This window comes from Ixodes scapularis, unplaced genomic scaffold, assembly GCF_016920785.2.
Source record: "Ixodes scapularis isolate PalLabHiFi unplaced genomic scaffold, ASM1692078v2 PGA_scaffold2__306_contigs__length_199485367, whole genome shotgun sequence".
Classification (NCBI taxonomy): domain Eukaryota; kingdom Metazoa; phylum Arthropoda; class Arachnida; order Ixodida; family Ixodidae; genus Ixodes; species Ixodes scapularis.
In genome coordinates, this window is record NW_024609857.1 from 33,925,033 (window position 1) to 33,945,674 (window position 20,642).

The 20,642-nt window shown below is 47.7% G+C and overlaps 2 protein-coding genes across 2 annotated transcripts; one reads left to right on the plus strand and one right to left on the minus strand.

Annotated features, from left to right (window-relative positions):
* Window positions 1-150: 150 nt before the first annotated feature.
* LOC115331022 (transcription initiation factor TFIID subunit 3) lies at window positions 151-19,352 on the minus strand. The gene is made up of 9 exons (XM_029993101.4): window positions 18,933-19,352; window positions 14,012-14,254; window positions 12,318-12,480; window positions 9,762-11,742; window positions 6,438-6,647; window positions 5,042-5,112; window positions 4,318-4,603; window positions 4,090-4,190; window positions 151-1,638 (listed from the first exon to the last, which is right to left on the minus strand). The coding sequence occupies exons 1-9, from the start codon at window positions 19,096-19,098 to the stop codon at window positions 1,515-1,517; spliced, it is 3,345 nt and encodes a 1,114-aa protein (XP_029848961.3). The 5' UTR covers window positions 19,099-19,352; the 3' UTR covers window positions 151-1,514.
* Window positions 19,342-20,215, plus strand: LOC8053553 (ADP-ribosylation factor-like protein 6). The gene has a single exon (XM_002433374.4). The coding sequence runs from the start codon at window positions 19,349-19,351 to the stop codon at window positions 20,108-20,110; it is 762 nt and encodes a 253-aa protein (XP_002433419.4). The 5' UTR covers window positions 19,342-19,348; the 3' UTR covers window positions 20,111-20,215.
* Window positions 20,216-20,642: the final 427 nt, after the last annotated feature.

Sequence of the window (20,642 nt, forward strand, 5' to 3'; positions counted from 1 at the left end):
TTTCCCGCACGCAATCTGATTGATTGCGCCGATGGCCTGCACATCCCTTGCATTGCGTGGGTGGTAGACCGCCAAGCCAGCATACACGCGAAAAGATACTCAGCGAAAGAGCAGTTATAAAAAAAAACAAAAAAACAATAAACCGTAAAAAAAAAAAAAAAAAAAAAAAAAAAAAAAAGTTGGAGGATGGCAAAAGCAAGGGGAAGGGCACGCACATGCACCTAGGGAGAGCAAGGAGCGCTTGCTATTGGTACGGTAGCCTGCATCCTTTCCTCGAACACTGCTGATGCTGAGCAACTCCCTAGCCCCAAAATAAAATAACCCCCCCCACAAAAAAAAAAAAAAGGAGTCTTCCACAAATCGAGTGTGTTGATCGCACTGTGAACGCCTTATCTTTGTCTACCTTTTTCTTTTGCTGTTATTGCTTCGCCCTTTTTTTTTTTTTTGCCCTTCTTTTTTTGCTTTTTGAATTTAGTGAGCTTTCTTTTTTGTTGCTTGCATAACTTTTTCTATCGATCATGAGATTTTTTTTATGCGTCTTCGCTTTTCCATTTTTCTTTTTTAATCTTATTTTTGTGTTTTGTCGTTTATGCTGTGTGGAGGTCCCAGCCAGGTGCGCGTGTAAGCGCAGCGGTGTTTGCGGTCTCCGCCAACTACGCCCTACTGTATTTAGCGGCTCTTGGATGCTCTATTTGGTAAGGTCCTGTTTGTCGCGACCTTTGGTATTAGCAGAGACACCAGGAAGTTTCAACTGTAGCTCAATTTAACAATTTTGTATATCAAATTATTGATACATCAAACTATTTTACAATCCCCTTTGAATTCAATATATCCGGGTTCGACTGTACATATACTACGCCGTGCACTGGATGACGTTTCTACGTAGGAAAGCCAATAAAATAACAATAATTGACGTAACAAAGAACACGGGGCCCGAACAAAATGACACGAAAAATCACGCAAACAACTGACGTAACAGTAACAAAGTCATAACGCACAAAGAGCTTGGTAATATCCTTAGCAGCGCGTCGACAGAAAAGTTTGGAACTATGAGAAACAAGTCACATATGTACAATTTATGTCTGTGCAGACACCGAGGACCGCGTGAAGTCCGTGTGAAACGTTAAAAGTAAATGTCGCCGTCGCCCGCTCCGACTCGGTCGTCCCCGCCAAGCCCGAATCGCCGTACCGGCTTAGCCCGCGCCAACTCTGAACGTAATCTGCACCGACGTTGGAAGCGGGTCGGCCGCCCGAGATTGGTAACACGATTCTCACCGAGGTACAGCCCAACATTGGTGTCCGGGGATCTCCAAGAATGCAACTTTCCACGGAGAAAGACACGATGGCGGATCAATCTCCGGCTAACCCGTGCCCGAATTGAACCGCGGTGAAGTGGCCGAACGCCAACGATGGAGAGCCCGTCCTGGCGAACGGGCGCTCGGCTCGGTCATGTGACGACGGACGAGCTCGGCCGGCGAGGTGGACGTGGAGGGAGGACCGTGCATGTGGCGTCCTTACTTCTCCTTCCTGTGCTTCTTTTTCTTCTTCTTGGCCGGAACTCCCTGCCTCTTGGCAATGCAGCGGTTGCAAAACCAGCTCTCCTCTTCCTTTGGGGGCACCACAATGCCCACACACACCCTGCGAAGAAAGAGGTCAGTTGTTGACGCTGGTCGGACGGGCCGATTCCTTTGAATGCGTGGTCGACCAAGTGATCGGCATGGGCACGCTTCTTGATGCTACGTCCCGTATTTTTTGCACAAAGGCATGGTGTGCCGCATCTTAAAGGGACCATGAAATGACCTTTTTACTTTTTCCAGATAACTTTTACATTAAACCGTCAATGTTCACTGAATGCCGAACAGGCATCCGTTTTCGTCTCAGTTTATTAACTTCTACACAAAAAATTATTGAAATATCGACTTTTTCATTCTCTCCAACTGACCGCAAAACAAGCCGTGACGTAAACCGTTTCCGGAACCGGAAGTTCTCTCGGCAATAGGAGAATGGGAGTGTTAGCGGCAACGAGTTGGGGTGCGCCGGTAGGTTTTACTGCGCTAATGACACCGACGTATTTCCTGAATCGGCGCCTCTCATCGCCGCATCGCAGCTGAGCGAAATTCAATGAGATATGTTGCGCTACAGCGACAGCATGGGACTAGTCCCATACGCCGGTACGCCTGTTGGGAAGTGCAGCGAGTCTTCCGGTGAAGACTCCAGAAGTCAACCACCCTGTCATTGTTGGCAGAAGGGCCGGCCCGTGTCAGTCGTTTGCAAAGTGACGTAGATGGCGTTTTTCGCGGCCTCGGAGATGCAGGAGCGAGCCGACGTTAAAAAAGATACGTTTGAACTACGAGTGTCAGCAAGAGCCACGTAAATACCTGTTTACACTCGGAGCGGACACGCGCGTTCGATGGAAGTGCTGTATTCGCGCTGTTTGTAAGCGCTTCAGGACCGTTCTTTTACGATTGCAACTCGATACTGACGCGACACTCGGCAAAGAAAGGTTGTACCGGGGTTGTACGTATACCTCCCACGAACTGTTATAGCTCGACAGTGACGTGCAGTCTGTCAGAATAAAAATGGCATACCAATAACAAAGTATACATACCGTGTTACGAAGGTAATTCATACGGCGTTTATTTCAGCTCTATATCACACAAAACAAGATAGAATCAACGAGAGTCCCTTTTCGACGAGTGTTCGTCAACACTGCCTCGGAAAACAAGGGGAAGAGATTGACCTCACCTCTTAACCTAGAATTGAGGTCAGTGATCAAACTATAATACGGGAAGGGTCCACAAGGGTCGCGCGGCCATATTCCATTTAGCACGCCAGCCGGTCGTAGGCAGACGGTCTTGCGACGAAGCAACGCAGCGCCGAGTCGGAATGCCTGCTAGGCCTATATTCTGAGCACCTCGCTTCGTCGGAGTCGGTGGATCCAGCGTTCTTGTTCGTCGTGGTCTGTTTTAAGTACTGTTTTCTTGCTGCTTGAAGTCGGCACGCGTGGGAAGAACACGTAGAAAAATAAACGTTCAGTCAGTCAGAGTTTTGAGAGGAAGGAAAACAAAGAAAATAAATGTTCGTCGGCGGCCGCCGCCACCCAAGTAACCGTCGGCCCTGCCCTACTGCGCACGCGCAGTAGTTGCTTCGTTTACCACCCGATAGATGGCGCTTGGCTCTCAGCATTATCAAATTTGGCAATTTTCGCCACACATCTCTAATTATGCTACAAAATGTGGATCTGAATATTATTTAACAAAACTTTTAGGAAACATTCGCCGGCTATTTATTGTTTACGATCGCGGAGCTGGTGAGGTAGGCTCTTACCCAATAGGCGACCTGGATTTGGCTGACGTGCTCCATTTCCGCGGATGCATCGTAGTGAACAGGCGAAGAAAGGAAGGCGCAAAAGAGTCCAGTTTTCTTTTAAAAGTTCTATAGCAAATAATTTTTTTTTGGCTCCCTATTTTTGTGTTTCTTTTCACACCTTTTACGACGTGCGGTGGATGAAACTCGATTTTAAAATCATTTCATGGTCCCTTTAAGTTAAATAAAAATTAATATTAAAAAAAAAGGGCATTGATTCTCACTGCGAGTCATAAAATAAAGAGACGAGCGGAAAAATTTGCATCTTGTGCTAGAGGATTACTTTATTTACTTCCTGAAAGTCAAGGGCATGCCTTGACGAATGAGTGCATTGTATTTAAATAAACATGGTAGTTTGGTTTTTGCCACAAATTGACGCATACAAAGCAAGCAACTGGTGCTGTAAGCAACTGTGGCCAGTGTTTTGACAAAAAAAAATAAGAGGGGTCACGAGCTAAATTTCTTTTTTCTTTTTGCTTTCTGCCTCCCTGGATATTTGTCAAATAAATACAACAACCTCACCAAACCCACTGGACTTGCCGCAAATTTGTTTTGAAATTCGGCATGATTCCAGCTCAGAACGTCATCGTTAGAAGCGACGCTGCAGGCCTTCATGGTATAGGCGACTTGCCTTTCTGCGGTGCCACGGCTCTCCCAAGTTGAGATGAATATTAATATCGATATCTAACTGCCCATATCGCACAATGAAATCTGGCGACGTACCAGTGATACCAGTCATCACACTCGTCGCAGCCGATCATGGGACTGCCATCATCGGGTCGGGCGCATGCGGGGCAGATCAAAATCTTGAAACCTTGCTCATCCTGCAACAGAAATTGATGCTCAATCTTCGCAACGAAATAACTTCCAATACATATTCAATCTTTTCTTAACTCTCTTAATACAGTCGAATCTCGTTAATTCAAACTCGAAGGGGACCGAAGGACGTACCACGATGGTGCCCACGGTCTTGGTGATGACCATCCTCGCCGCGGGGAGAAGGGAGGAGGCCCCAGTCTGCTGCTGCTGCTGAGGGGCAGGGGGCGTGGTCTGGGCGGCCGGCTGCGCCCCCCGGCCCCGGCCCCTCGACCCCTGCGTCGAGGCTGGGCTCAGCACGGGGGGCGACGGGCTCCGGAGGGGCACTGCGGGAGGGGGAGGCGCGACCGGGGACGACGGCGGAGACGCCCCGAAAGGGTCTGGAGGTGACTCGTACCCCTGACCTAGGGCCTTGAACAGGCTGCAGGGAGAAGAGCGTGCGGCCCATGGTTGAAGGGAAGAGAATCAGTGGAGATTTCCACCCGGAATTCGAAGACAATTCCAGGATTCGGACGTTACCTCGGAAAGGACTGTTTAACAATATTTGTTTGCAACATGGAAGATAACTGTTCAACCGTATCTGTTCACACATGTGGCAGAACAGAACCGATATCGGTTCCTGTGTTGTGGGAGTTTGCGGTGGGTGCAAGCATGTTTATTACTCATATCTGTATATATACAACTGTGTCGTATAATTTCAATAATTCGCCCACCCTTAGCCTCTCAGATGTTTTTGTCTGATCTAAAGAATATAGCAGAGAGTATATATTACAATACTATTACAATACTCAAAACTTTTTCCCAGGCGGGCATTCATTAGAAACGAAAGAAACCAGAGTCAGACAAGTGGGGGACTCACATCTTAGTAGCACTTGGCTTCGGAGTGCCACCAAGCTTCACCGTGATCTTGGGGATGGCGTCGTCTTTCTTCTGGATGTGCCCAAAGGCAAAGAAACAAAGACAAAGTTGATAACTGAGGCCTGCTGTAGTATCATAATATAGTAGTTCATCAAAAAATGAATTTATAACTCCAAAAGCTCCACAGCCTCCTCCTGCCACCTAGCACAAACAGTACTTTACAAACAGAGAAAGACACTTGCATGTAATACCTCTAAAGAATTCCTGGTTTCAACCTCACCCCTGCCTGTCTCTATCTAGGTTCAATCTTACTGGCATGTGTTTGAGTAATCACAAATATGTGACGCAAGTGACAAGCCTCAGAATAGAAGTAATGTTGCTCTGCACAAATTGCATGTGCACAGAGCTGAACGAGTGTAGCCCCATCTCATGAGCACACCGACCTTTCACTGTGTAGACACTTTAACATTACCTTTGGTTTTGCGTTTTGATATTTCTTTAATCTAGTTTTGCATTTATAATTCACAGCTTGCAACAGGTTACACTCAAACCTGAGTCATCATAGTATCAGCAACTGTTTGTTTGACTGCTTCAAGGGAAATAAACAAAGTTTAAACTACAAACTACTGTATTTATGTCATGGTAAGCAGCCCCACTTGTCTTAAAAAATGGTGGGACCTTCATTGAAAATCTTCGCTATTTCATATGCATTCCCCTACAGACGAACAAGGAGCATGACTACATTACCTGAAAACATCCTTTCATAATAATGTCCTTGTACAGTATACAAAATTAGTGCCTAGAGTCAAGACTTTCTTTGGGATTCCCACAGCAGTGAATATGATCAAAAAATAGAGTCCACTAGGTTTAGGCAAAGGTTTCTTGCTCAATGTGGCCATTCGGGTTTCACGCTGAAAGCTAACTTACCCACTTTTATTTTCTCTCCCTTTCGCAGATTTTTTTATGGTTCCCTAAAAGTTCTCATCTCTTCAACTGCCACAGAGAGCTTAGTTTTGCTGTACTTCACACAGCACATTAGCAATAGGTTGGGGCACTAGCTCTCAGCACTGAAAAAGACATCCTGCAGTGTGCTTGACCTCTTGCAATGGGAGCACTTCATATGCTGCTTTACTTTGTAAGTAAAGCAGCATGCACTCTTAGCTCTGGCAGACTTTTTCCCTAATGCAGTCAAGATGCATTCCAAAAAACACATGTTCACACTATAGCCTCAGCTATACTCCTATATATATAAGCAAAAAAAGGTACAGAGGCCCTTGTACTTGCAGCATCCTAAAAATACCTAACAGAACATGCCTAGCTGGACCAGCCGAGTTCATCTCGGACAGTTGGAAGGGCAAGATGTCACAAGAGGCAAAAAGACAAGAGGTAATCATCACCTTATCCTCCTTGCCTTTCTTCTTCTCCTTCTCCTTGCCCAGTTTCATCTTTACCTTCTTCTCCCCCTTGGGCTTCTCTACTGGCTTCAGCTTCACTTTGGGCTCCTTGTCCTTGTCCTTGGGAGGCTTGTCCTTCACTTTCTCTTTGGGCTTCTTTTTGAGGTGCTCCTTCTTGGCCAGCTTGTCCTTTTTCTTCTCCTTGGCCTTGCCCTGTGAAAAGGAACTTGCTTAGGATCGCACGACCTTCGTAGCGCGAGGCCGAGACATCAACGTGCACCACAGCACCAAACGACCACACCGAGACGACTGATACTGGGAATAATAACCTGAATTGTGCGCCTCACGGCCACAGAAAGCCTGCCTTTCCGGAGTCCTGGCTGCTTGCAATGAAAGTGGACGACGTGCTTCAATTAACGCAAGTTCTTTCCCCCCACTGGAAGGCACAATCACAGAGCAAGGGTCGCTTAAAGTAAGCGAAAAAGATTACCTTCCAGAATTTGTCCATGGAAAACTGGGCGAAAGCAGGAAGCACGTTTGAAAAACAAGAAATATGACTGAGAAACGCTGTGGTCACATCAACTTCACTAACTATGAGGAAGTAAATTTTGCCTGCCGAAGGACAAGCAAAATGTCGATAGCTTCGCCCATCTTTGAGAAAACATTATTACAGGGCAAGATGTATAAAGTTGCAGAAAAGTGGGAGTAATTAAGGCCATGTCACACTGAGGCAACAGTTGGACAACTCTTATCTGGCAACACAAGGAAATCGTGTTGCCGGCGGCCCTGTCACATCGCGGCACAACGGTCGGGCTACATGTTTCTGCCGCTCGGCAATTGTGTTGGCTGATTTGTTGCCCGACCACTCTGTTACACCGCGCTGACAGCGGAGGCAACACGAGGAACACTCCGCCATCTCGACTGTTTACGTTTGTTTTGTGTGCGGCCCAGAGTCACCCGAAATGTGACTCCACAAAGTGCTACATAGTGCGTTCGAAGGGCCGGAAATTATTATGGGACGATATCAACCAGTGACTGTGATTAGAAAACTTGACATGGGGAGTATTTTCCACCCTTTATTTTATTTTATCAAAATGTTTTTCATTCGCTGACAAAGCAGATAGCCCTAACCGAGGAAAGTGAGATCGCTGATATATGTTTGGGATTTACGCCACCGTATAAAGTGTTCCTGTCCGGTTCTTAATTTCCATACAATTCCTATTTCTACTGTAAAATTGAGTTAGCACCAACAGTACCCCAAAGCGTCTTTTGTAGCGTGGTGCAGAGCTGACCTGACAGTGCTTAAAAACTGCAACACCAATGTGATCGGCCTTCATAACACTTGGTGGCATAAATAATATTCACCGCTATCTATTTGCCTACCACCTGCTATGAGATAGCTTCATTCCCCAAAACTCCCACGGTACTTTCGAAACAAATCAGATGCTTGGTAGCGACTGTTTCTAAGTCCCAAGCATCAACAGTCATGATCAGAGTGGTTGATTTATACTTCGATTTTTTAATCTTTGCTTTCCTGGATTATTTTTATTATACAATATCAGTCGGTGAGTATGCATGCCATTTTATTTCACTAGCAGTAATGTGAGCTGGTCTCTTGGCAGTTCTAATTTCAACGCCAGTCTGAACGGTCACGACCATAGTTGTGACCATTTTGACAATTGCTTACAGTTTAGTATGCAGTAAAAACATTCATAAAATTATTTTAGCTGCACCCCACCCTTAATTATTGTTAAATAATGTTTTCCAAACCTTTATTTGAGTAATACCCGTGCCACATGGGCAACTCGAATGCCATTTACAACAAATGACATTTGAGAGGACAGCCAATCAGCGTGCGACACTCTGGGCGTGGCGCATATACCACGCACGACAGATTGCAAGCTGATTCGCCGATCACACAAATATCATTCGTTGTAGATGACATTCGAGTCGCCCGTGTGGCACGGGTATAAGACGTTGTTGACAGAACTAGTTCTGCCATTGAAGCTATATCTGTGTTGTCGTGTTGCCGGCCTGAAATTCACTCAGCCAGCGATGAGGGCAACACACATTGACCAACTCAAGTTGCTGCTGTTTTTGTTGCCGAAAGCTGTCATACCGAGGCAACATTTTAGTTGTCGTCCATGTTGTGTTGCCGTTGTCGCAATGCGACAGGTTTGTCGGACAACACGGGGAGCGAGCAACAAGTTGCCCGACTGTTGGACGTGTTGTGTTGCTGTTGTCGTCGTGTTGCCTCAATGTGACAGGGCCTTTAGTTGCGTATAACATGTCATTTAACATAAGCTAGAAGCCCGTGAAAGCCTGGGTTTCATATTTAAAAGCACAACTATAAAGTTCTTCAGGAAAAGTTTACAAGTTTTTTTTCTTTGTTTTTTAGGAACATTTAATTTGATCGACATCCACCTAGAATTTTAAATATCCAGATTCTTGACATTTATGGAATGCTTTAGTACAGCAAGAGTGTTCGAAGTGAAACTTTTAACAGGCAGCAATGCAGGTAAGAAGCAAGAAGGAAAGGACTGTTGCAACGTGGTCGGTCTGCACCAAGTGCCCAATGAGCAGTGCCCGTTCGACCTTGGAGAGGTTTTCCACCAGGCTGACTGGTTGTACCCCAAGCACGGGCCAGACACTTCACTGCAACCAATTCCTTCCGGCTCGCTTCACCCCGTCGAAGTTTCAATTAGGATGCAGGTGCCACCAAAGCACGCAGGTCATCAATTTGTGGATTCTTACAGGCCTCGTAGTGTGTCGATTGTAATTGTCCAAAATTTGGATTTCAAAAAAACAATGCAGGAGATGTAGGCAGGACGCTACAATCCCTACAACTCTACTCATAAGGCGATATCTCGAATGGACGGCTGCATTTTTGGAAAAAGAGGTCGAGATTAAACCAGGCGGAAAAGACGCGTGATGTAGAGATATCTCGTTTCCTCCTCTCTTCGCTTCGCTCCCTCAAGGCGGCAAGGCGGAGAAGACGCAAGGCCGTTCCCTCTCCTGCTTGGAGAAACATGACGTGAACATTTCTGTCAAATATGCCTCCTTTTTTTTTTTTTGAAAAATACGGTCATCTGTTTGAGATATTACTGCACGAGTGATGTTTTGGTGTTTGTAGCATCCCGTTGCACGCTGTTGCTGCGTGTTTTGTGGAATCTAGGTTTCGGTTCAGCATCCCTTTAAGCCGCCATAAAGATACCGCAAAAAACAGCTTTACCAACAATCTGCTCAGAGGCCGGCCCAAAATATAGACCGACAACAGCCAGCCCCTAAAATCAAGCGCGGCTTGGGAAATGATTTAGACGGCCTCACCTTGTCGCCGTCACGCTCCAACTTGGAGGAAGAAGGCTTGCCGTCGTCCACGCGTCCCGCGGTGCCCGGCACGGGGGGAATGGCCTTCTTCTCCGCCAGGGTCTTGACCGCAAAGGGGCTGCCCCCAAGGACAAGGGGCGTCGAAAGGACGGGGGGAGGGGGAGAGCGCGGCCCCACCTCCTCTGGCACGTGTGAGGGGGGCGGGGGTACAAACAGAGGGGGTGTTGGGAAGTGCGAGGCCGCCCCCTGGAGACCCCCCGTGCCACCCCGCAGCTGCGAGAAGGGGAACGCCGGTAGGAAGCCCTGCGTGGGCGGGGAGCCGAATGGCGGGAACTTGGGGGAGAAGAGGCCACCGCCTCCCGGCTGCTGCTGGGAGAAGGGAAACACGCCCGAGAAGCTGGGTGCAGGCTCAGGGGGCGTCTCCGAGCGCTGCGAGAGCGCCACCAGGGGAGACCCCCTCGCCTCAGGGCACTTGGGGAGCTGGCCCTTCTTCGGGGATGGAGTCCCCGAGGCCGACTTGGTCTTCCCGGACTTCTTCTTGCCCTTGGTCTTCTCCTTGGGCGGCTTCTTGTGCGGCTCTGGCCCGGTGGGTGGGAGGGGGAAGCGCTCGGGGGTTGAGTCGTCTCTCTGTTCTTTGGGTGGCGCCGGGGAGCCCGCCAGGTCGGGCGTCTTGGGTGTCGGCGGAGGAGATGAGTCAGAGTCCGTGAAGTCGTACACGTCCCGGGTGTCCAGCTTGCGGGGCAATGCCCCGTGCATGGCGGCCTCTAGTGCGATCTCCCGCTTCTCCTCGAGGCGCGACTCCTCCCGGGCCTTCTGCACGACCGCATCGATGCACTGGTCGATGTCGGCTAGCCGGCTCTCCCTCTCCTGCTTGCTCACGGTCTCCGGGGAGTCGTCGATTACGAGCCGGGGCTCAGGGGACTCCTCCCGCGACGGCGTCTCGTCCTTGTAGGGGTCGTCGTCTGCAGCTGCGCCCTCCTGGGCGTGCAGCTTGTTGCGCTCTTCCTCCGCCTTGCAGGCCATCACTTGGAGTGGAGTCATCGTGGACAGCATCGAGGGGGTCAGCTGGGGTGGGAGGGAAAGGGGAGGCAGGCAGGGTGGGGAAGGGGGGGACAGCGTGGGGGGAGGAGGGGGTGGCGGGGGCTGAGGGGGAGGAGGAGAGAACGGCGGTTGCGGCGGCGGTGGTGGTGGTGGCGGCGGCGGCGGCGGAGGTGGAAGCGCCGGCACGGGAGACGGTCCGGGACCAAACAGGAAAGGAACGGCTGCCGACGGCTCGCTTGCAGCCCCCGCAGATTTTTTCTTCTCCCCCTTGGAACCCTTAGAGCCGGTTGTGCCCTTGGCCTTGCTGGGAGACTTGCCCCGTTTGGCCTTCGGCGACAGACCCGGCAAACACCCGTGGGCTCCACCAGGGGATCCCTTGACCTTGCTCTTCGATTTGGACTTGGAGCCGTCTTTGCTCTTCCCCTCCTTGCTCTTCCCTTCCTTGGGCTTGCCCTCCTTGACCTTGACCTTGCCCTCCTTGCTCTTGCCCTCTTTGTTCTTTGACTTGGAGCTCTTAATCTTGACCCCCTTGCTGCTGCCTTCCTTGGCAAACTTGAGTCCCTTGGTGAGCTTCTTCTTGATCTTCAGCATCGGGTTGCTCGAGGAGCTCTTCTTGGCCGGCGGCGGAAAGAAGAGCCCCTTCTTCACGCTAGCGTTCTCCTTGTTGTCCTTCTTATTGGTCTTGCCCTTCTTGGCATCCTTGCCATCCTTCTTCAGCTTGAGGGCTTTCTTGAACTCCTTCACCTCCTTGTGGGGTATCGGGAGGCTGTCCGACGAGTCCGAGTCGGATGCCATACCCGGCGACAGGGCCCCGATGAAGGCCGACGGCGCGCTGGGCTCTGGAAGCTTGCCCTCTCTCGCCGGGGAGATGAATCCCGAAGGCGTCATGAACACGCTGGTCACCTCTCGCATAGGCTGGCCTTCCTCTTCGGTGCAAAGCCTGCACCGAGAATCAGGCATGAACTCTTTCATCGATGCTATGAGAAGACCTCTCAAAAGAATAGATATAATTCCAGATGGGGCTATAGTTAAATAATTTGACTGTTAAGCTTACAAAGGACTAGACCAGGTACTGTGGGTATGCCCCAATATAATAATAATACTTTTGTTTATTTTCCATTTGTACAAATGGTGAGAAAAGATAAAAGAAACTTCAAAATGAAGCCTCACATGTCTCCTGACCTATAGGCATTTGGCGAGTCAACAGTGTGTACAATGAATGACCATAAAAAAGGTGCTCACAAGAACAGTAAGTTAGCCAGCAGTTGAAGTAACAGTTGAAAATCAATACTAGAAACAACAAAACAAGATGCAATATTAGACACCTCAGGATATTTGCACAGTGAAACTAAATTTACTTTTTTTTCTTATTGTTTCTTCCGTCAAAGAGGATGGTCTCCTTTTTTTTTTCTTTTTTCACAAAAGCCTCGATGCACTGCAGCCGAGAAGCAATCTAGGAGAACAAAAGCCTGAGAACTGTGCACTGAAGAGCAAATAAAAGAAGTCAACACGGACCTGAAGCGCTTGGGCGTTGGTGTCTCTGTGCCATCGGGATTCCTCTTGGTGGGCTGGGGACTGCCATGAGGGGGAGACATGTCCTCCCCAGCACTGTTAGACGCCATGTCCCTCTTCATGCCATCAATCGCCGAACCCGGAGACAGGAGCATGCTTTCTTCCTCTGAAGTTGCAAGCATGTATAAAGAACTGTTAGGTTCAATCCATTAAAACTGCAGTTGGTGCAAGCATCATGCTTCTTTTCTGATGGTTTATCCCACACAAGGGGAAATTTCTTTATTCATATTTCAGCAATCACAGGGCGCTTCCCTATCACAATCCTAATCCAGTATTTCCTAACTACCGTAGAATACCGCGCATTCGCCCATACCACACTAAGCGCCCATACCCAAATTTGTAAGATCTGAGAAAATATGCACAGTACATTGACGTGTAAAATTGATGTCCCGACAAGTGCCCATCCCCCATTTTTTCGCGGTTATCTCTAAATTTTGAGTGGGCACTTGCCCGGTATTTTACGGTAATGCTGCACACTCATCACAGTGAAAAGAAAAAAATATGATCTCAAAGGCATTAAATCTACATAAATTATCACGGAAATTATAGACGCAATTTGCCTTGCTTTTTTCTAATGCATGGCCTAGAACGTGAACTAACTTGGGGACAACCTTACTGAAAAACCCACGGTTTGGACAGAAAAAAAAAGAAAAACGAACAAACAAATGGCATTTGTGCTTTATCCCTCTCCACTGTATTTCGTCCTAAGCGTCGCATTGTGCTGTACAATATTTGAGCTGCATCAGCTTGCCAGCCTTTCCACTTCGGCTTCAATGACGTTAATGCATGCTGGTCATGTGCTTGAACCACGCTACAGCTGTAAAGTTATCCGTGGAGGCACTTCATCATTGAACATGCACAATTACCAATCAAAACATCTACCGCCAATCTCTACTCTATCACATGAATGACACTTGAAGCGCTGAACCCTGAACAAACAGATGTTTTGGAGCCCCTTTTTGACCAATGTACCAATGTCCCCTATACTATCTCACTAGTTGGGTGCAGTACTACCAAAGGTATTGGGGCAAGAGCGTACCCCAAGCAGCTGGGAAGTAGGGGAAGGAGGAACTTCACTCTCACCTGGACTCTCTTTTGTGTACCCCCTGTCACTTCTAACCCCATCGGAGATTAGCCCATCGCTCGAAATCTGGACAAAAGCAGACTTCTTCTTTCTCCGTTGGTTTGACTGCACTGCGTGCAACTGGTGAGATAGAGTATAGAAGACAACGCCTGCACATTACATGATCGACAGTGGATTCCCGACCCACAAAGAAGCTCGAAGACAATACGCGGCGCAGTCGTTACGAGATGCGGCAAGACGAATTTGAGGCGACGAGGATGCCACAACGTAAGAGAAGGAAAGGTGCAAGTCTTGTCTTCTATAGTAACTGACAGAACAAGAGCGGCAGGGTGTTTTTTTTAAATTTTAAACCCAGCCTCGAGCACGTGCTCGACGCTATTTGCCGGGCTATAGCTGTGCACGCACGCTCGTGGCACACGAGACGCCGAAGCGTTATCGAAGCCAGGAAGTTTGCACCGGGGGCAGACAAGGAAAGGACCTCCCTGCCATTCTCAACCTGTCGGCGACTAAAGGTGATGTTGGACGGGCAGATGAGAAGGAAGCGCGGCCGCACCCTCTAGCTCCGGGTGCATGGGCGGTAGGAACTCGTGCACCCAGTGGGGCCTGTGGAGCAGCTCGCGGCTGCCCTGCTTGGGGTGCTGCAGGCTCGAGGGCCGTGCCACGGGGAACTGCGGGAGGCGCTGGGCAAACGGCACGGGCTCCACGTTGCTCGTAAACTCTTCCAGCTCGCTCAGCAGGATGCCCAGGTCGTGGAAGGCCAGAGACAGGTCGTCCAGGTTCGGCTCCGTCCTCCCATCTGCCGTCGCGAGCAGGGGACAGCACTTCACTCCTCCGCTCACTAAAGCCCCGCAACCAGATGGAACGCTCGCGGATCAGCTTGGAGTGAGCTCAATTCTAGTCTTTGGTGAGGCACATGGTGGAGCAAGCGTAAGCAATATGGATGGCTCTGAAGCAGGCCAATTCGTGCAAACCCTTCTGCTCAAGTTGTGTGTACGTGTAGACTGCGTTGTGTGTACGTGTAGACAGCGGGAAGTCACTTAGCTCCAATGGAAATCTGGCATCTCCGCCGTTAATGAAAAATCTAGCCGGCGCAGTACGACCACTGGCCAGGGGTCTACGTTGAGCAGTAGCAATACACTATCGCACGTTGGTACGATGCTCGTTCTGATCGAAATGGGCGGGGGTGGAGGTTGAGCCCAGGATCCGTGGGTTCTGCATCACGAGCTTTTGCTCTACGTGCTCAGACCTGCGGTGCATTGACCCGCTCGGCCACCCACCCCCACCAAAAAAACAGCACTCAACGCTAAGCATACGTACAGGTACTTTGCACTGGAATTACTTGGAGCATCTTCCTTTTGGACCACTTCCTCCTCACTCTCCTCCTCAAGTCTAATCCATTCTCCTCCCTTTAAAGTGGGGAGAGTATGGGACCGTTAGGCTGGAGCGATACCAGTGGCGCCACGCCGTGGCATACATTCACCCTAATGCAACATTAACTCGTCCCATCGTGCCGCCAGCTGCTAAGGAGAGCGCCGCATTGCAATATTATTGCGACTTTCTGTCTAGAAAAACGGTGATTATTTTTTAGAAAGGCAAACCTCCGCGAAGAGAGTTTGCCTGTGTGCCAGGTCTTTGAGGTGGACGAGATAATCCAGGCATAAGAACATTTGTCGACAGCGAAGTGCATCTCGCAAGTGCAAGAATTTATCTCGCAAGTGCAAGATAAATTCTCTTTTTCTTTATGGTTTTGCTTGCTCTTGAAAGTTTGAGCTATTTAAACAAATATGAGGATGCTATATTCTTTAAATTGCCTTTTCGCACACAGCTGCGCTGTCGCACACACTCATTGAACTCAGGAAAGTACTCTTGCAAAGTTGGAGTTACCGGCGGCTGGAAGCATGTTACAGCCGTTTTAATTAATGCGAATGAAGTAAATGACAAGACATGCACAGCCAGACCGCAACACTAGCTCAAGCTGTATAAAAAATTGAAGGACGCGAATAGGGCCACCGGGTCAAGCAACAAAATAACTTTTACTACACGCCGCAACACTCTGTTGTGTTTGCGCATCTGTATTGCTGCCGTCAAAGTGGTACAATCATAATTCACACACGTGCATCAGTAACCCACTTTTACTTTTACAAGTAAAAACAGTGATCACCGATTGACTTACATTTATGCCAATACAGTCTTCTTTTTTAAGTATTTTTTTTATGTGACCCCAGAAGGATAATTCTGATCATAGTTGCAAGTGACTACAAATTTCCTTGGGCAATTTTTTTTTTTTTTTTTTGCTGTTTAGGCGCAGCAGTTATACTTGATATATCAGAGCCCCTGTGCCAGGAAATATTGTTTCTCTCTGCAAAAAATGCAATTAAATTAGAATTTTAGCCATAAATTTTCGGTTATTTACCTTTGTCACGTGTCCTGTCCTGGGCCTCTTTATGCTGCTTTCCTTTTACGCATCTAACATTGCCAACACACTCTAATTGGTCGATCCAGGAATGTTCTATAATCGTCAGTGACAGGTTAAAAGTAAAGTGGAAGCTCCTCTTACCTCTTTCCACTTTAGCAGAGCGAACACTGGAGAGAAGGTCACCTCCTCTCCAGCGTTCCCTCTGCTGAAGTGGAAAGAGGTGGGAGGAGCTTCCACTTTACTTTTAACCCGTAGTGAGTATAGTCTCTAACCTTTTAGAGTTCCTTGAAAAGTAATTATGCCTGTTTTAGACTAGCTACATCATTTTAAAGATGTATAGAAAAAATAGAGTACAGCCATCAGTATCAATTTCTTTTCAACTATGTGTTCCAAGTAATCGCGCAATGTGCGTTACGATTATCTACCTCATTTTACCTTAAATCTTTTGCAGCTTACTTGCTTTCTCTTTAGCACAAACAAAATTTACAGTAAGCAAAGTGAGCTTGGTTCTCAAATTTAAAGTTGTTTTAAAAATGATAACTGCATATTCGGGTTTCTTTTGTCGACAGCCACGGAAAACTTTTGCAGCTATTTTGTTAGGGACTCATAGAAAGTCAGCTACCGATTGCGGGCCCTGCGGGCACGAGCTCAGTCTGCCCTCAGAGTAACGGCACAAGCTCTCCCAAGCAACGCAAAACTCTTGCATGCTCTTGCGTGTAATCTACGAAGTCCCTAAAAATGTGACAAGTAAACGTAGCTGCACTACTGAACCATGCGTCAAGATAGGGAAACAATAATTAACCCTATCCTCTTCACAGCTGGCGATTCATGCTTCTGGTGATCTTTCTTGAATCACTACCTAGGAAGGGAATAAAACTTTTCGGGAGACAGACATTTCCGTTTGTGCTTCCTACGATGTTGTGGCATTTGACTAGACAACAATACCTGGTGCCCTTCCCTTTGGCCTTCGGTAGGTTATTTTACGAAGCGTAAAGCCAGCACGACGAGCGCACCAGCCTCTCAATTCGTTTGCTCTGCATACACTTAACTAGCATGGGCGCGGCTCAGTAGGGGGAGGAGTGGTGCTGCATATGAGAGGCAAAACTCCAGCCCCACAGCCCCCTGGAGCCTTCTACTCATTTTTTAATCCCTTTTTTTTTCGTCGTCTCTCAAGGAACGGAGTGGAACTGCTTCAAATTAAGATGTTCCGTCACACTTTAGCCATCCACTGCTCATAGATATACATTTGACATGCCCTTAGTTTTTAAAGGGACACTGACATCTCCCAAAATTGTTTTTCTTTTTTTGCTAGGCAATTTACAACGGTGTCGGAAGACTACCCAATCAATATTTTGCTGCAGCCTCACACAAATTTTCAAGTAAAAAAAGAAAAAAAAAAAGAAAACTGCTTGAAAACAAAACTGGATTGGGAAGGAAGAAGAAATATAAAGGAGGAGAGCGTTGCCGGAAGTCATGTGGCTGTCTAACTTTTTTTTCTTTTCAATCAATGTATTTGCAGTTTTTTAGAAGCCACAAAAGATGAGTATGATATTTATTTTTTTATTTTTAAAACTGAGTGCGTGCCTTCCATGACCCACGACTTTGATTATATTTGGTGGCTGCACCTAAACCATAGAAAATGGCACATGACCACAGAGAAGGGAGTGAGCGTGACTCAAACCGGCCAGTTCTCAATCAGCTGTTTTCGGTCGGAAAGAAAATGAATTTCGAGCCGCAAATTGTGTTCTAAGTAGTTGGGTTCTCATGTGTCATGTACAAATAAAAACCTTGGCTAGCGTAGATGTGTCCTTTTAAGGGGCAATTCGCACACTTGCGTTGAGTCCGACTGAGAGCGAGAGTTGCTATAGCAACAGCTGCGTCGGCTCCACCAAAAACGTTTTTTACCCCGTTTTCTTGAAGCAGACGCAGCTGTTGCTATAGCAACCCTGCACTCGGTCAGACTCAATGCAAGCGTGTGAATCGCCCTTAAGGACATGTGCAATGCACAACACATTTAGCCCGAATGTGGCGCTGATGCTAACTTTCCCTTCACTTCCAATAATTCTATTAAACATCAAACTTTGTTAAGAGTTTATACAACACTTATGCACACATCATACTATCCAGACTTTTGATGTGCTTTGTCTGCCTTTTCTTGGTTTTTGCTTCTGAGTGCTGTTGGACTTTCATCGTGCTCAATGTATACCAACTGGGACAATTTGCTACCCTTGGTACCACTCAAAGAATGTCATCAGATGGGCCCATCCACTAGCTCCCAACTCGGTTCAGAAAAGATTAACAGTGTGACAAAGCTGGAATCTCAGAGAGAGCTGAGCCTAGGCCAACTGTTGAAGATAGCTCAAGGACCTGTTCAATCCGATTGCTTTTAAATTATGTGTATTAGAGTTTTGATGAGATTGAGAAGGCGCATGTATGTACTCTGTCCATTTCTTTCAAGAAGTGAGCACTCTGAATTCTCTTAGACCAAGATGTGTTTTCGCACCTCAGTGGCTTGTCCACCTACCATATCTAACTGTCATGAAAGCATGCCACACTTGTTAATCAACTGCTCCAAAGGTGAGGCACCTTTGAGATCGAAGAGTTTTGTTTGGCGCGCACTTTGCATCAGGTCTAACCCAAGCATTCACCCAGAAAGCAGCACGACCGTAGAACATTTAACACAATAAAGCAATGCCCGCAGGTATGTTGGTTGTAAAACGGTGCTCAAATCGCAATTATTCTGAACAGGCGGAGCAATCGCAAAAGCTATCAACCCGGTGCGACATTCAATGTAGGCACAGTGCGGCCGGGAATACCGACTTCATCGCGCTGTTTTGCACATCCGACAAACACGAACGAACTAAGATAAACGTACTGTTGTGTGGCTTCGCAGTCGGCACGCACACGAAGTAAAAAAGCGAGTAACCTAGTTCGTCCTCCCCGCCCGCAAAAAAAAACGTTAGAAACGATAAACCGTAGCGCGAAAGGCAACAGTATCACTTCTACGTGAGTCGAGGCGCTCAAAGCGCACGTATTTATACACCGAGCGGGCACCCACCTTGATTTGAGTAAGCTTGAGCAGTTCGGGCGATCTCGAGTACATAGCGATGGAGTATGTCAGCGAGGAGCTCCAACGTCGACTGATGCACGGCATGCCACCCAATGTTTTGACATATCTGAGCGACAGAAACTTTGAGGATGCTACGGCTAAACTGAGCTGCCATTCTACGTTGAGAAAGTCATGAAATCGAGAGCTACAACGTCACTTCTCCCAGCGAACACGAAAGTGTGTCGTCCACGCATCTTTCGCCTCAATGACAACGGTCCAAGTTCACGTCATTTCCAGACTTGCGGGGACTGAAGATGTCCGAAGAAACTCGACGTAGCCGATCAAACGCGAATAACATCACATACTGTACACAAGCTAAAGGGAACCCGCCGCAACAATATCACTAACAAGGATAAATAATCGCCATGCTGGACTTGTTGTTTAAGCTTTTTAGAGGACGCCACCATCGCCGCCCTCCGAAGGCATTGTGGGAACGCTGGGGCTGCTGGGCGTCGCGTAGCAACGCGCGGTTTGTTTGTACACAAAAACATGTTACTCGGCGGCGAAAGTATGCTAAATCGTCTGTAACAGCCCCAACTCGTTTCACGGGGGCAAGTATGGGTTTCTTCGATAAGCTGATCCATTTCCTCGGTTTCAAAAAGAAGCAGGCCAGCGTGTTGGTCGTGGGGCTCGACAACAGTGGCAAAACCACAGTGGTGAACCACTTCAAGCCCGACGACCAAAAAGCGATGGACATCGTGCCGACGGTCGGGTTCAACGTGGACTCGTTCAAGCTTAAGCACCTCGCACTCACGGCTTTTGACATGTCTGGCCAGGGGAGGTACCGGAACCTATGGGAGCACTATTACAAGGACGCCGACGGCGTGATTTTCGTAGTGGACAGCACGGACGCGCTGCGGATGGTCGTGGCCAAGGACGAACTGGACATGATGCTGAAGCACAAGGATTTCAAGGACCGGCCCGTGCCGATCCTGTTTTTCTCGAACAAGATGGATCTCCGAGAAGCCATGTCGAGCGTCAAAGTGAGTCAGTCTCTGGGACTGGACGTTCTCAAGACGAAGCCGTGGCATATCTGCGCCAGCAACGCCGTGACGGGAGAGGGGCTTCAGGAAGGCCTGGAGTGGCTCAGTGACCAGATACAAGCTATGATGCAGAAGAAACGGTAACCACTATGATGCAGAAGAAACGGTAGCCACTAGGCGAGGTGAAGGGTGAACGAGGACTGACGATGAATGTTGTTAGGGCAAAGAGCTAAAAAGAAAATACTAAGTTGTTGTGGAGGAAAAAAAAAAAAAGACTAAGTAAAAGCAAAAAAAAAAAAGTTCTTAAGTTTCCTTTAGTTTTTTTGTCGACTTTCATAAATGTTTTGGGTAATGTTTCTCTCAAGTTTTGGGCAGCATCACACAAATAAAAATAAAAAATTTTAGGTATTTAAGAAACCCAGGGGCACTGCCACTACCAGACATGCAAGAACATGCACATAGCTAGATCAAACCCAAAAATAACAAGTGCAAAAAGAATAAATAAAAAAACGTTTGCATACAGAAACCTTACTTATATTTGCTTCGGGTATTTTCACATTATATCCATGTGCATCTCTGCCCGAAGGTAGCCTGAAGGCATTTGTGGGATAACAGTTTGAGACCAGAATGATTATTATCAGGGTTGGAGGTTAGGACAACCATTTTCCCTTGATAA

Coding starts and splice junctions, on each gene's coding strand:
- LOC8053553 (XM_002433374.4), top strand. CDS start 19,349: ATGCTGGACTTGTTGTTTAAGCTTTTTAGAGGACGCCACCATCGCCGC.
- LOC115331022 (XM_029993101.4), bottom strand. CDS start 19,098: ATGGCAGCTCAGTTTAGCCGTAGCATCCTCAAAGTTTCTGTCGCTCAG. Junction 12,481..14,011: donor CATGCACCCGGAGCTAGAGG/GTGCGGCCGCGC, acceptor TTGCAACTTCAG/AGGAAGAAAGCATGCTCCTG. Junction 4,191..4,317: donor AGACCGTGGGCACCATCGTG/GTACGTCCTTCG, acceptor TTTCTGTTGCAG/GATGAGCAAGGTTTCAAGAT.